Genomic DNA, 15,468 nt, shown 5'->3' on the forward strand with positions numbered 1-15,468 from the left:
TATCTCTTACATACTTGTGGTCAGTGTGTTGGTTCTGCAGCACCAAGGTATTATACTTGTTGTGCCATTACACCAGATATCTGGCATTTTATTTTAACCGCTGAATATCACTCTTTTCTTTTCACAAGATAAATACATCACTGCATATGAGTGCACACAGTGAATTCTTCCTAGGGAATTTAACCCTATGATAAAGACCCTTGATAATTATTGTTTATTTGAAATATTTTTATTACTACCCCTGGATATAGAGGCAAAAGGTCATCATTGTTGTCCTTATTTGCATGCACCTATCATGTGGTTGTGGCAAAACCATGAGATTTCTGAGGGAAATCTGGCTTGTCTGGTGTCTGCAGATGAGTGTTTAATGATGCTTCTACTACCCCCTTACATTTAAGTGGAAGGGTTTTCCATCACCTTTACCCACCATAATTTATGTAATGTATTACCCCTGTTTTAAGCAGTTTATTTGAATCCTTAACATGGTATTAACAAACTTTTCAAGATAAAGTATTTAAGATCTTGCTGTTTACCTGTGTCTTCCATGCAAAAGGTTTAACCATTGAGATGTACTATTGTACTTAAACTTAAGTAACACCCAAGTTAGCGGTTGGAAGGTCAGTCTTTGTTATTCTCTCAATGTTTTTTAGTTGGTTTTATAATCCTTGAGAGTTATGCAGATTTCTACCAATTCAGCTATTCTTTTTCTGCTTATCTAAGATTTACAAAAAAAACTGTCTAGGGCTCCCTTCAATTTGCAAATTTGCAGAGCACAAAGTAGCTGCTATGTTGAGAACAAATATCACTCTTTGTTAGATACATGTTGTCCTTTGCCGCTGTTTTTAAATACATGTTTTTCAATTACTTAAAAGTTAAGCTGTTATAAAATTCACAAAAGCAAAGCTAATTAGGTAAGTATTTTCTGATACAATGACTCTTTCGCTATCTATACGGTGGCAAAAAAGTATGGCAATTTCATATAAATTTGTTACAATAAAGAAAAAAGGTAAATCTGTTTTAACTGATAACACATGTTATTGTATTGCTCTTCTCCATATTGAATACATCATTCAAACATTCCCAGTGTGGATTGGAAAAGGTATGTGAACCCCTACGCTCATCACTTCAACAAAAGCTAATTGGAGTCAGAAGTTAGCAAATATAGATTCCAATCACTAAAGCAGGATGTGTGTTATAGAGCCCATTTTACATTAAAAAACACTCAAAACATTGAGTTTGCTAATCTCAAGAAGCATCTGCTAATGTGATTTAGTACTGTGGCTATTCTCCCGATAACTGGGCGCCCAGCCAAGATTACTCCAAGGGCACATCACAGAATATTCAATGAGGTAAAAAAAGAACCCTAGAAAAACAGCTTCAGGCTTGAATGCATCATGGAAACTGGTTAACATCTCTGTTCGTGGGTCTGCTATGCACAAAACATTGAACAGGTATGGAGTCCATAACAGGACACCACAGAGGAAGCCTTTGCTCTCCAAAAAAACATTGTTGCACATTAGCATTCCCTAATGCTACTGGGAAAATATTTGAGGACTGATGAAACACAGGTTGAATTGTTTGGAAAGAACAAGGAGCATTACTCATAAAAAGTGTACTGCATACCAACATGAAAACATCATCCCAACGGAGAAGAACTATGAAGGGAGCATCATGATTTGGGGCTGCTTTGCTGCCTAAGGGCCTGGACTGCAAGCCAACATTGAGGGTACAATAAAGTCCCAAGTTTATTAAGGTATCATACAGGATAAAGTCGGGATGGCTGTCCACCAGCTGAAGCTCAGTCGAAGTTGGGTGATGCAGCAGCTTACTCACACTCCCTCATGCTCTCTCACACCCCTACTCATGCTCTTGAGCACTCTGTCAATGTCTCTCTACCAGAGCAAAAGGGTGGAGCCTTTGCACATGTCCTTTGCCCAGACTGGAGGAATAGAGGACAGACCGACTATGCGGTGTGGCTTTCTCATTTTCGGAAGTATTCCAAAAGGTCAGAATATTGCACGTGGATTTGCAGAGACAGTGAAGTATTTCTGCTCATTTCTTTCTCAGAAAATCCATTGCATTTGCCTGGTTCATGGAGCTGATGCTGGGAAGAAGCAGACAAAGAAAGAAAACAGAAGACTAAGAGAAGTCACGGAGCTACGGAAAAAGAGATGGAAGAGGTTGGCAGAGAAAGTAAGGAGACATTGAGAAAGAGAGCGAATGAGATAAAGAATGTGAGAGAGCATGAGTGAACAACAATTTCATTTCAGAATGGAAAAAGCCATCCGAAGTTTGTCTCACCCAAAAGAGCAGAAAACTAAATGGACCAATAGACAATATGAAAAAATTTAGATTTTGCATTAATCTTATATATACCGTATTTGCTCGATTATAAGACAAGGTTTTTTCCAGAGCAAATGCTCTGAAAAAGACCCCTCGTCTTATAACCGGGTTGTCTTATAATCAGACCTCAACTAGGTCTGACTATGAGACTAAGATCCAGATCCCCCGCAACGATGCAGGGTACCTGGATCCTCCTGTCTCCCCCCCACACACTTACCGGTACTTCTGAGTCCCCGGTGCTTAGTCCGGGCAGCGTGTAGAGCTCTACGCGATTCGCGTACACAACGTCCGCTGCAGCCGGGAGGAGGTGCGGTTAGCGGCGGGGGTTGTCTGCGTCCATCGTGCAGTTCTCTGACAGCCGGGGAAGGTCTGCGCGATGGACGCAGATAACCCCCGCCGCTAATCGCACCTCATCCCGGCTGCAGCGGACGTTGTGTACGCGAATCGCGTAGAGCTCTACACGCTGCCCGGACTACGCACCGGGGACTCAGAAGCTCCGGTAAGTTTGGAGGAGGGAGGGGGAGGGAGTGTTAAATGGGGGGCATAAGGCATTTCTGGAGGCAGAGTGCTCTGTGAAATGCCTTTTAACCCCCTTAATGCCACTCTGCCTCCAGAAATGCCTTATACCTCCCTATATGCCACGCTGCCCCATAATATGCCTTTTAACCCCCTAAATGCCAGGGTGGCATATAGGGGTATAAGGCAATTCTGAAGGCAGAGTGGCACATAGGGGTCAAAAGACATATCATGGGGCACAGTGGCATTTAGAGGGTTAAAAGGCATATCATGGGGCACAGTGGCATATAGGGGGTATAAGGCATTTCTGGGGCAGAGTGCCAAGCCAGGGGGGCAGATGTGCATAACTGGGGGGGCAGGTTAAAAAAAAATAAAAGGAAATAAAAACAAAATATTTTTCTCAATCATAGCTTTTATTAAAAAAAAATTGTTCACATAGTTTACATGAATGAACATTTACTGGTAAAACTTTTTTCCTATAGGGTCGTCTTATATTCAGGCTTTGGGGGGTCGTCTTATAATCGAGCAAATACGGTATATACATACATGATTATATGATGATTTAGGCTTTTTTTTGTTAGCTATTCACATGTATGTTGTGCATAAACATCCTCGAGTGCTTAACAGATTTAAATAAAACATTTTTATTTATAGAGACTATTTTTTGGAAAGTCCCAAAAAGATATTTTATTGTTGATCAAGTGACCTTTGTGGCTCTGTTACACACTTGCTGTGCCAAGTAACTTCTTGACCCTACTGAAAATGAGCTCTGGTCTTAGTTACGTATTGTGCTTAAAGCAAGCAGTACAAGTCAACTCAGATTAGAAAATGAAACGGTAGTGCTGAGCACATAGAACTTTTTGGTTTACCATGTGGAGCACCCTCAAGTCTCTCAATACATATTATGTGGACTCCATCTTATACTACACTGCTGCTATGCTGCTATATATCTTTCTCTTATGACCAATAGTCCCAGTAACAAAAATTACAAAAATCCTGCAAAATACAGTAGCTTGTGTGTCTCATTCTAATTGTTGTCAATTAATTGTTTGTAGAAACTTAATATAGCAAATATATTCCATGGAATGAAACCACACTATTCCGCTGGGATTTGTAAGGTATAAGGACACAATTTTATATGCTTCCCTTGGATGCATTTCTAACCAGTGGCACAAATCTTTTTTAATGGCTCCCTCAGGGGCCTTTCTGCAGTCACTAGCGGCACTGGATATAAAATGAAATCCCTGCTCCAGGTCACTGGTGCTCAGTTGTTCTCCTGGTCACAAGAGACTGGTGTGTCCTGTTTAATTGCAGGCAAGCATAAACATTTGAGTGATGGGAGATAGAGTTAAAGGGGAAAGGTATAGAATCATGTATGGGACTCCTGACCATTTCAATCCACTGTTGGTTAAATGTTTTAGCACACGTGTTTTATTTGTAAATAATGAAATGACAGAGCCTTTGCATTACTTAATAGAACATATTAGCTGTAATGAATAGAAATCAAATTCCTCCGAGATCGGTTTAATTTTGTTCTCTGCTGCCAATAGGCGTGAGATCAGTTTGCTGGCTTTGTACATTCACAGATGTTTTAAAGCCTGGCATTGAAAAAAATTGATGTAAACTGGATGCCAACGAGAACATAATGCTTTCAGCAGCATATTGAACATGTTTATAAAGCCCAAAAGTCCCAAAAGGGAAACATTGTAAAAGGAAATGTTATTTTTCCCCTTAACATTTCTTTCTAAGACAAATTCAATGCATTACAAAACTCCATCCAAAGAGCATTTTGAAAGATTATAACGAAAAAACAGACTGCTATTCAATTCAGGGTGTTGTGTAACCATGCATTATAAATTAAGATGGTCCTTCTTGTATTATCAACAATCAGAAAACAGATTGCAGATCAACAGAATGCATAAAGATGCTTAATGGAAATATATTTCATATGATTTGAGAAAAGCTCTTTTAATACCTATATTTTGCATGTATTAAAACTCACTATAACACTAGCACTTAATACCCACATTTATTTGGATGAAATAAAACAACAGAATACAACCAATAAAAAGAGGATTATTAAAGTGGAATGAACAATAAACAAAAGCTTAAGTTAAGGACCTCCATTAGAACATTTCGGGGTCCACATCAACTTAAAGGTCTATCAATTATTTTCTCTTGGCCTGACCTTGGGATTTGTTTTGTTTTTCCTTTTTGCCTGTATGTTCTTGCTTGCAAACATACGATGGAACCAAAACTTTGTGGTAGCCTCTACAAGCTCATCATCCTAGATAGTCACCAAGTGTGCCTGTTACTCACCCTCTTCCATTTACAACCTTCTCCACTTCTTTATTTTGCATAGCCACACTCTCTCACCCTGAAGTCTCCAGTTAATGGTAGATTCCACAAACAGTTGATCCTCCACTGAAGCGACCGTCCAAAGGACTCTCTCTAATAGAATGACACTTCCTTGAGGGTCCATCTTCACAGTGACGTTAAGCTTAAGTTATAAATGAAGTATGTCATTGCCAGAAGATATGTCACTGCTTTACTGTAGTCTCTTATGATAGTGTAATTGCATATTACATCTTGGTACCCAAATTAGCTGTGACATAAATTTGTGTTAGAGATGGCACATATCAGACAAAAAAAATAAATTTATATGGTTAAATATTTAATTTTAATTTAATTATTATATTGTACAAGGATCAGAGTTTTTAACCTGTTTATGGCAATGTAGGTATTCATATGAATATAATTCTGTATATTTATGAATGGGCAGGATTACCATCTGTGTGCATATGTGTATGTGACAGGGAATGTATGCTATCTGAATCTGTGTATGTATAAGTGTAATTAATTTGCTTAAGTGTCATTGCATGCACATATGTGTACTGTATAAATGTACAGGTGTATGTAAGTATACATGCACATGTTATGCCTATGTGAGTACGTATGGGCACAGGTATATTTAGAGCTGTGGATACATGTCAGTAAATGCAAAGAAATTAAGAAAGAAGACTAAGAAGAGGCAAGAGAAGAAGTAGAGCTGTGGAAAAGGAGACAGAGAATCAGAAGCAGTTGGAGGAGAAGATAGGGAAACATTAAAAGAGAGAGAGTAGAGAGAGAGCGAATGAGAGTGTCAGAGAACATGACAGAGAGCGCGGGAGTGTGATAAAACATTAGAGAGTGTCAGAGTACGATAATGGAAAAAGCTAATTTTGTCCGAACTGAAAGGGTAGGAAATGAAATTTGTTGTTCGAAAAAAATAAAAAAAATATGAAACAAAATTGAAACAAAAAATGTGTTTGAATAGCTTTTGGTCTATTTGCACAAGTCTAGTTATTTACAAAAAGTTTGACAATTAAGTTATGTATGTTAACTTTAACATTGATGTGCTCTGAAACCCGTGATCCTAAATGTAAGGAGCTGTTGACTTCCAGCTGTTTTTCAGATGAACCCACTAAATGTACTTACAAGTAATTTCATGATTAGTGATTAAACCATACATTTTTAAGATTTAACATGATATTCTGGGGAATCAAGTATTAAAATTTGTCTTTGCATTACCTGATCATAAACATATTTAGACTTGGGTTGGTTAGGCATACTTCTTTTTAGCCAAGACATATATGACTTTTCTTCATACTCTGTTGCACTGCGTTATGCCAGGACTCAATGCTAGAATATGTCAGAGCAAGTTGTCCACCATGTCCATATACAGCCGCAGGAGGTTGGGGGTTAATCCTTTTTTTGTGGTACTTCACTTAGATAAGGCTAGGCAGTACCCCATACAAAGCCAGCCTTTTTTGTGCGGTACTTTTGATTTCCTTCTTTCATTTATTTCTCAGCCATAAGCATACCTGGGATCTTCCAGAGTCTGGGTGCCTTGAGCCCTTGTAACTAGTGCCAGAATGGGCTTAGAGTCTAGATGCAGGGGTAGCGTGTGACTCTACGTAAGGTGAGCACTTTCCACCAGGGGCTGAATACTTGGCCTTGAGCACACACAAACTGAGGCCTTGTTTTCCACGGGAAGCCAAGCAGAGTAGTAGTAATAACAGGTGTAAAGTATGGGTCTATGATTCAGAATGCTCAGAAAACAACCTGCGATAAATGGATTGGAGAATAGCAAGATGGTCTGGAAACAAGACAAATTCAGGAACAACACAAGGCAAATCTTAAAATACAAGGCAACTAGCAAAATGTACCAGCCCTGATCGCTGTGAGGTTAGGGTTTATAAAACCCAAGGGCTCATTAAGCAATAGCCAGCACCTGAGCATGATGGATACCTTAGTTTCTGTCGGTTTTGTTTTATGTGTGTGAATGTTATTGCTCAATTTACAGAGATAAACAACCTGTTTTGCTGGGATTGGTAAAGAGGTCTTTAACTTGATAGAGACTGCCACTGAACTATTTGTCATATTTCATCATACTTATATGCTTTATCTACAGGCAAATTAGCACATATACCTAATGAACAGAACGTTAAATGAATTGGGTAAATACTGCCCATAGAGTGCATACAAATCAAGTTTATGTATTTAAATGTCTTTAAAAACAAATCATTACAAAACTTTTTCAGTCTATATTGATATAGAATTAGAAGTATTCATGTTTATTCAGCTATTTGTTTTCTTTTAATCGTGGCTTTAACAAAAATGACTGCATAGTATTTTTTATTTTAAATGGGGTACTGAATCTAAAATATTTCGAACAACAGATTAATTTTGATTAATTATTCTATCAAGTTCAATTATAATGCTAGTAGCCACATTTCAACAATGTGGAAAATGAGTCCTTTTCGCTAAACAGGGCTATTATCCAAATTTTATATTTTACTTATTGTATAGATAATATTATTTTAAACTTTCTATTATAAAACTAAAATGCATTCCATGATGCCAGGCAATTGAATAGCAGTAATATCAGCATTATGTTAATACAGTTTTAATTATATAAATAGCAGAAAGCACCCTTACTATTTAATTCCAGCAAGGATTAACACTAATCCCTTTGGATTGTGTGTAATAAATAATAGGGCACCCACTAATTTCTCAGTTGGAGAATCATGGCTAACATTTTACCAATTAATTAACATAATGATTCACTCTCATTTAAAACATGTTTATAAGCTTTATTTTTCTTGCTGTGATAAAGCTAATCTTAAACATACAAGAAGAACAAAGCAGATCGCAACTGCTTAACAAAAAACATAATTGTGTAAAATGCCATTATTCTTATGGATACTGCAAGGTGTATTTTATATTAATAATCTTCTTTTCGCATTATTAATGCTAGACTAGTTTATCAAAGAGAGTGCAGTAACTAGCAAAAAAGAGACTAGAAAAGCATATGTATGGTCAAATATTTGAAGCTAATTTTTAAACTGCTATTCTGAACAACTGAAACATTTAAGGAGTTATTCACTAAAAGTGTGATGAAGCATGAGAGTTGGCATATATTGAGCTGGTCCTAAATAATGTCATAGTTTATTCAATGAGGTGGATTTTACACAGGACCATTTAAGTACATTTATTGAGCAGGAGCTCAGCAAGATTTACCCTTCATAATGTATGCTGAAGATGAAATTCCAACTTTGCAGAAAACACCTGCCAACTCTCCCTTTAGTTAATAAACCCCTCAGTTGCCCTGACGAGTTATACTACAGCTTTGGGAAAATACTTTGGGAAAACAGGCTTTTTCTCTGCTGAAACATTCCAGAAGCAATGATGACCATGTGTCAGCTATGGCAGGAAGAACAAACAGCAGTTTTCTTTCATTACCTCAAACAAACACATTTTTAAAGTTTAGTAGCTTTGTTGGATTTCTTGCGGCTATAAATAATTATGGTTAGGGTACCAATTAAAGTTACCAATATCCCCAGAAGGAAATTTCAGTGTAACATACAATTCCAATGGCCATAAAACGTCACGGGTAATTACTTTTAATAAGATCATTACTATTGGTAGCATTAACTATGCTAGAAAATACATGGGTTTTTTTTATACTTGGACATTTTTGATGTAGAAACAACCCAACCAGTGTAATATTAGACTTGTGCATTTGTCGTCATACCAAACTTTATTTTTTACAAATGTTGCCAATTTTGTGCACAAATCTCCAATAATGAGGATGGCCCCCAACAAACAAACAAAAATGAATGGCAAAGCTAAGGCATCTCTCCCCCTCCCTCTCCCACATTTTCTGGGGGATTTACCAGTTAATTAGAATATGCTACATTTGTTGGGGTCAGACAGGCTTATACAAGCTGTGGTTGCCATTTTGTTCCAAGAAAATGAGGTTAGGGTTTAATGTGTTCCTAAGGGCCAAGAATCTAACTGGTGCTACGTATTAAGTACTGGCAAATACAAGCTCTACAGGAAACAATCATGGACAGGATGCCAGAGGTTACATACAGTAAAAGCTATAGTCCTAACTTAATCACAGATGTTAAACAACTAACATGCTACATGTGTAGCATGTATGCAGTGAAAACCATTAAGCTCGGCACATTGCCCCATGACAATCAAGGCTTCATCCTATCTTTTAACCTCTTTAGTCAAGTGAGGATTCTATTGTATTTTAGGGTATCTGAGTGAGGCAAAATTTTCTTCTTTTTAAGCCACTGTTTGTTACTCTTGGGGATTCTTGTGCTGCTCCTACTGTAGTAGAACGCACTAAAATTTTAAAACAGAACCCTTGGACTTTCTATTATTATTTAAGTTTAGGAAGTTTTACTTAATGTCAGGAAGATTTACCGTATTTTTCGCTCCATAAGACGCAGTTTTTTTCCTCCCAAAGTAGGATGAAAAATCAGCCGCGTCTTATGGAGCGAAGATGCAGGCAGGGAGGGGGCAACGATATACCGTATTGGCTCGAATATAGGCCGCACTTTTTCCCCCCACTTTAAGACTTTAAAGTGGGGGTGCGGCCTATATTCGGGGTCTAGCGCCCGACGCCCGGGACATGCAGTCCCGGGCGCCGGGCAGGCAGCGGGGTTAGGATACAGATCCCCCACAGCGGTGCAGGGGACCTGCATCCTACTCCCCGATACGCTCAGACAGCCTCCCCTGCCAGCACTTCCCACGGGGGGGGGGTGCCGGCACGGGAGGTTGTCTAAGCGCATCGTGCGGATGCGTTTTACCTCTGCACCCCCCGCGGACTTACCGGAGCAGACTCCCGGGTGTCTTGCGGGGGACGTCTACGCAATACAACTTCCGGTGCCGGATGTGCCGCACCGGAAGTTGTATTGCGTAGATGTCCCCCGCCGGCCCCGCAACACACCCGGGAGTCTGCTCCGGTAAGTTGGGGAGGGGGGGGCAGCGTATCTCGGGGAGGGAGGACAGTGGTAGCATATCTCGGGGAGGGAGGACAGTGGCAGCGTATCTCGGGGAGGGAGGACAGTGGCAGCGTATCTCGGGGAGGGAGGACAGTGGCAGCGTATCTCGGGGAGGGAGGACAGTGGTAGCATATGTCGGGGGGCGGGGGGGGCAGAGTGGCAGTATGTTTTTTGGTGCTTTTTTAAAGAAAAAAACTTTTTCTTTAAAAAAGCACCAAACTTTTAGGGTGCGGCCTATATACGGGGGCGGCCTATATCCGAGCCAATACGGTACTCACCAAAAGTGTCCCGGACAGTCTCTGTCTCGCTTCGCCGTCCAGGGGAGGTCTTCATCTGGAGACCGCCGCCTCTCCTCTTCTCTGGTCCGTTGCGACGGCTAAGGGCGGACTGGATGGAGAGGACGGGGGGATTTGACGCAAGCGCCGTGTCACGTATGGCGCCGGCGCATGCGCAGTACGGCGCTTGTAGCCCAACTACACTTCCCATCATGTCTGACCAGCTTTTTTCTGTGCAGGCATGACGGGAGGATGATGTCCTTTTTTTATAGCCCATTTTTTAGCTCAAAATATTTTTTCCTTTTTTTTCTCCTCTAAAATCTAGGTGCGTCTTATCAGCAGGTGCGTCTTATAGAGCGAAAAATACGGTACATTACTGAGAGGGTAGTGGATAAGTGGAAGAGCCTCTCAGCTCAAGTAGAAACAGCAGAATTCATATGCAAATAATAATTAACCACTACAATGCCTGTAAGGAAAGCTGTGCAAAAAAATTACCTCTGCAGACAAGCAAGGATTATATTATAATTTAGGGTAGTTTCTGTTGCAGGGACTATCCCTTCCCTATCTTCTGCCAGTTTCATGTCTGCAGCTTCACATTTTTTAAACACTGACTCCTTCTAACCCATCTCTCACACTCCCCCTCATATCTCTCCTGTATGTATAGTCTCTGCAGTTGCACAGAGAGATCACAGGAGACCAGACAGCGGCTGAAGAACGTTAATGAGCAATTGGAGGGGCAGATACATAGCAGAGAAGAGAGCAAGGGCACAGGGAAAGAGGTCAAAAAAGGTTGTGAAGAAGGGGTAGAGAGGAGCCTAGATGGTTAAGGGCAGAGGGCACAGGGTGACCTAGATGGAAAGTGCAGGGGCCCCAGACAGGATTGAGGGGGAGGGCAGGGGACAGAGAGACAGAATTAAAAAAATACCTCTGAATTTTGCCCGAACCAAGAAAGCAGGAAAAAAATTAAAGAACTGAGACAAAAACAAAAAAAAAATGTGCAAAATGATTTTAGGCCTTGTGCTTGAGTAAAATATTTTTATGTCTATAATGTTGTGTTTAACTTGCGCCTCTTACACATTCAGTAGGGATAAGTTGTCTCCTCATGACTCAAAGCTAAATGGTAAAAAAAAATAAACTTTCTAGGATTCCAAAGGCTACAAATAGATCTAAAACCTACAAATGTTCTCTTTGGCTAATAAAGAGGGGCTTAATAATGCCAGCCCGTTTACTCCTTAAAGGGATTACCTTTGAGACCTTGACACAGCTTTAGAGGTCAAAAGCTAGTAATATAGAATACATAGAATACTGACCAAACACCCAATGTATACTGAAAGACAATCATTAAAAATGAGATTATACTAGCAAAATAAAACACATTCATCATTGGTGTCATTGTTAAATATTCATATCTGCTTACAATGCATTTCAGAAATGATTACAGTACAAGTATTGGCAATTAAAGTAATATTTCTACTTTGCTTAGAACTTGGACAGAGCGGGCATGTGAAGCTACAATGTGTTCAATGAATGTTTATATTTCTTATGTTTCTTAACTGGCAATCTGGTAGCTCAACCATCTACTTCACGGATATAGCCAAATACATGCCGGAATCTGCTTTAGACTTTTCTCAACTATGCCTTATACATAATCAAATTACACTAAGCAGAATCTGGTAGTTACCCTCAAGTTCGCTGTTTAATGTTTACTATCCTATCATGGCTGGTCTACCCATCAAGTAGGCTAAACACTTGTTCATTGATATCACATGAAGCAGTAGGGAATTGTATTATATGCAGCTGTTTCAAAATGTTTTAAGGCATATTGTCAAGCTATGCAATAGTTATCTAAACTAAGAATTAAAGATAATGTAAATGTGAAATACGTACACATATTAATGGATAACAAAATGCTTTGCTTAAAGTTTTCTTTGTAAGTGTCCATAGTAAGAACCTTAGAATATTTTCCTTGAAACATGTCAGTCAATCACAATAATGAAAGAATATCTACTATATTTACTCTTTAATGTAGAGAACAATAAAATGCATCCATTCTTGGTTTTGGCATATATAAACACATTGTACTTAATATACTTATATACTTAATGTACTACACCTAAAATATTTTATCAAACAATAGATTGAACTAAAGTAGAAACTTTAATAGTCATTGGTATTGACCTTGATTAATGTCACACTAATGTTACTCTAAACTATTTTCTTTATACTAGTGCAAAAGAAAACATTTCAACAGAAATACAATAAAACACTTGTCAAGCGTTCTGTCCAAATAATCTCAAATAAAGATTTAAACCATACACAATACAAATAAAAGACAAATCTCTATTTCTCCACACATCATTGCAAATAGCAAAAAATGGACACACACTAACAAAAGCGTATTTATACAAGTAGTACATTTCTGCATCAGAAAACATACACTATGTGTACCAATAAACATATATTGAAAGCCAATGTATATTTATACCCTCTTATTTAACATTATAATGAAGATTAGTTTTACGCTAGTGAAACAAGGAAGGTTTTATTAAATCTCTGTGATAGAGAAATATAAAAACAATTGGTTTATATTACCATTACGGCAGTAAATAAGCAAGCAATCTTCACATATACAGGAAGGTAAGGTAAAATGAAATTATGTAAAATGGGTCACTTATTTGAAATTAAATTAGAACAGCTATTGTATAACTAATTTTCTTTAAAAAATGATGCATACTATGGTAATCCATTATATTGATTATATAAACGTAATATATGTAATATAATGAACACTACATTATGTAATTATCTAAAGTGTAGTCCTTTCCTAGTACACGTAAAGATGGTAGAAGTGTGTAGTTTACAGAGCATGATGATAACAACATTGTGCAGCAGGGCTGTTTAAAAGAAAGGAATTTTTACCAGCATTAATTTAAATGACCAAAACATAATAATGCATAGACAAATGAATGACTGAGGTTGCCAAGATGTTATTTGAAATAAGGTCCATATGCAATCCTAATGTATCTCTGTTCTCAGCTTTATGTAAAATGAGAAAAGCCTGTATGGAGACATGGAAATCATCCAAATTTACACAAGAAGAATGCAAAACATGGACGTACCCTTGCCTTCTTCTCCAGCTCCATCATAAGTCTTTCATGCTGTTCTGCAATTGCCAGTGTAGCTGAATGGACCTTCTGATAGATCATCTCACCTTCTCTGGTTTGGAATGTAAAGAGCCCTTCCCCTGTGTCACACATTCTATAATATGAAAGAAGGAAAAAAACAAAACATTGATGAATAACTATTGTGCATAACATGTCAAGTTCCATACTCTAAAGTCTCATACATAATACTCATATTATTTCCCTTTTAAAGAAGATTTAGGAGGGAATATCTTATGTACAAGTGCAAAATAAGATGGATTCCTAAAAAATTAGTTCCAAATTAAGCTTGCATATTAGACATGGGCACATATTACACCCAAGATAAAAACACAGAATTTTAAGTTGTTCTTGCTAGCCCTACATATTAATGAAGCCATGAGAGCTTCTGGATGCCTGGAAGCTCCTTGAATCTTCCCTGGTACGAGTTTGGAAACTTTACCAATGATAGTTACTAATCAACTTTTTGACAACACAAGACTTTCAAGTCAACTGTGATGTAAATGCAAAATAAGACATTTGTTCTTTTGTCAACATACTTTATAAAATAAACGTTGATATTTGTTATCATGAGTGTGTAATGTTAGTATGACATAATGTGACAGAAAAAAGAAACACAAGGTGATTTTTAAGATACAAAAAAAGCATTTTCAGGAAAGATTAGATGCCTTAGAAAAAGAATGCTAACCTTATTTTATATTGTACTGTCATTACATTATGCATATTTTGTACTCAGGAAAAAAAAAACATTTATAACCATTGTTAATCCATCTACCAACATGTCCTAGATATTTTTATCTCTATGTAAAATACAAAAAAATTATAAATTCCGAAACCCATGTTTTCCTTGGATGAAAAGATTTTAACTCAATGGCTTTCTTATGCACAAAGGGTCTACTTTGACAAGTTCCCATTTATAAAAGATCAGGTTGAGCCTTCAAAATGTATCGTTAAATATGTGAGATTACATTCAAAATTCCTAAATGTATTAAACATTCACACGGTTTTCTTACAGGAAAACCCATTGCGGTTGTCCTTTCATAATGCATAGCGAAATGGTTCATCTCTTATTAACTTATTTACAAAAACTCTTTTCTACATATGGATGCATGTCATACAATTTATGTCCCTGGACATTGTTAGGTGTCCATTACAGAATAAAATAGAAATATTATAGTAAAACGTGCTGATGTCTTGAGGATCTTATACAACAGAAATTGTTCTTAGTAGTTACTTACAGTTCCAACCTTTCTGGGCACAGAGCAATATTGATATAAGTCGGAGGTCCTCAGGAATCTCATAAAAAGCTATACCACGCAAACCAGCTCCAAAATAAAGGTGGACTAGTTTCAAGTTTATTTGGGGCTAAAATGTGTGGTATTGACTTAAATGAAATTACGGACAACAAGTAATTATTAACTTCATAGAACACATTGCACTATGACTGCAGAGTAAACATTTTTAACAAAAATCTCTATCCCTTTTAATTAATTTTAATTAGTACTTTAAACTAAATCTTTCTTAAGAACATATATATAATAGTACAACGATTTGACTGCATACTTGAAAAAAAATCATACAAATATTTATTTAAAACGTTAGGCTATTGTGCTAAATTATTAAAAGAAGAAATATTTGTTTTGCGCTACATGAAATGTTAATGCTGCTTGTGTACAGACTTCTCATAAAAGCAAACTACCGGGTTTGTTTAGAGCTGAAGTATTCCTTAGAGGAACTGACATGGCATTCCATTACAAGGTATTACAAACTAAAACAAAAGTATTGATTACCACTACAGTACTGTGGGTTTTTCCATTATAATTAGTTGTTTTC

General features: G+C 37.7%; 1 protein-coding gene across 1 annotated transcript in view; it reads right to left on the minus strand.

The window, feature by feature from the left end:
* The window catches only part of LOC149289629 (docking protein 6-like), a 162,068-nt gene that overhangs the window by 25,835 nt on the left and 120,765 nt on the right, over nucleotides 1-15,468 (minus strand). The window contains exon 6 of the mRNA XM_089490430.1: nucleotides 13,594-13,732. Within this exon, the coding sequence (XP_089346556.1) occupies nucleotides 13,594-13,732 (139 nt within the window). The remainder of the gene's footprint in view (nucleotides 1-13,593; nucleotides 13,733-15,468) is intronic.

This window comes from Sceloporus occidentalis, unplaced genomic scaffold (assembly GCF_023333645.1).
Source record: "Sceloporus occidentalis isolate IW3139 unplaced genomic scaffold, rSceOcc1.0.p SCAF_44, whole genome shotgun sequence".
In the NCBI taxonomy this organism is placed as follows: domain Eukaryota; kingdom Metazoa; phylum Chordata; class Lepidosauria; order Squamata; family Phrynosomatidae; genus Sceloporus; species Sceloporus occidentalis.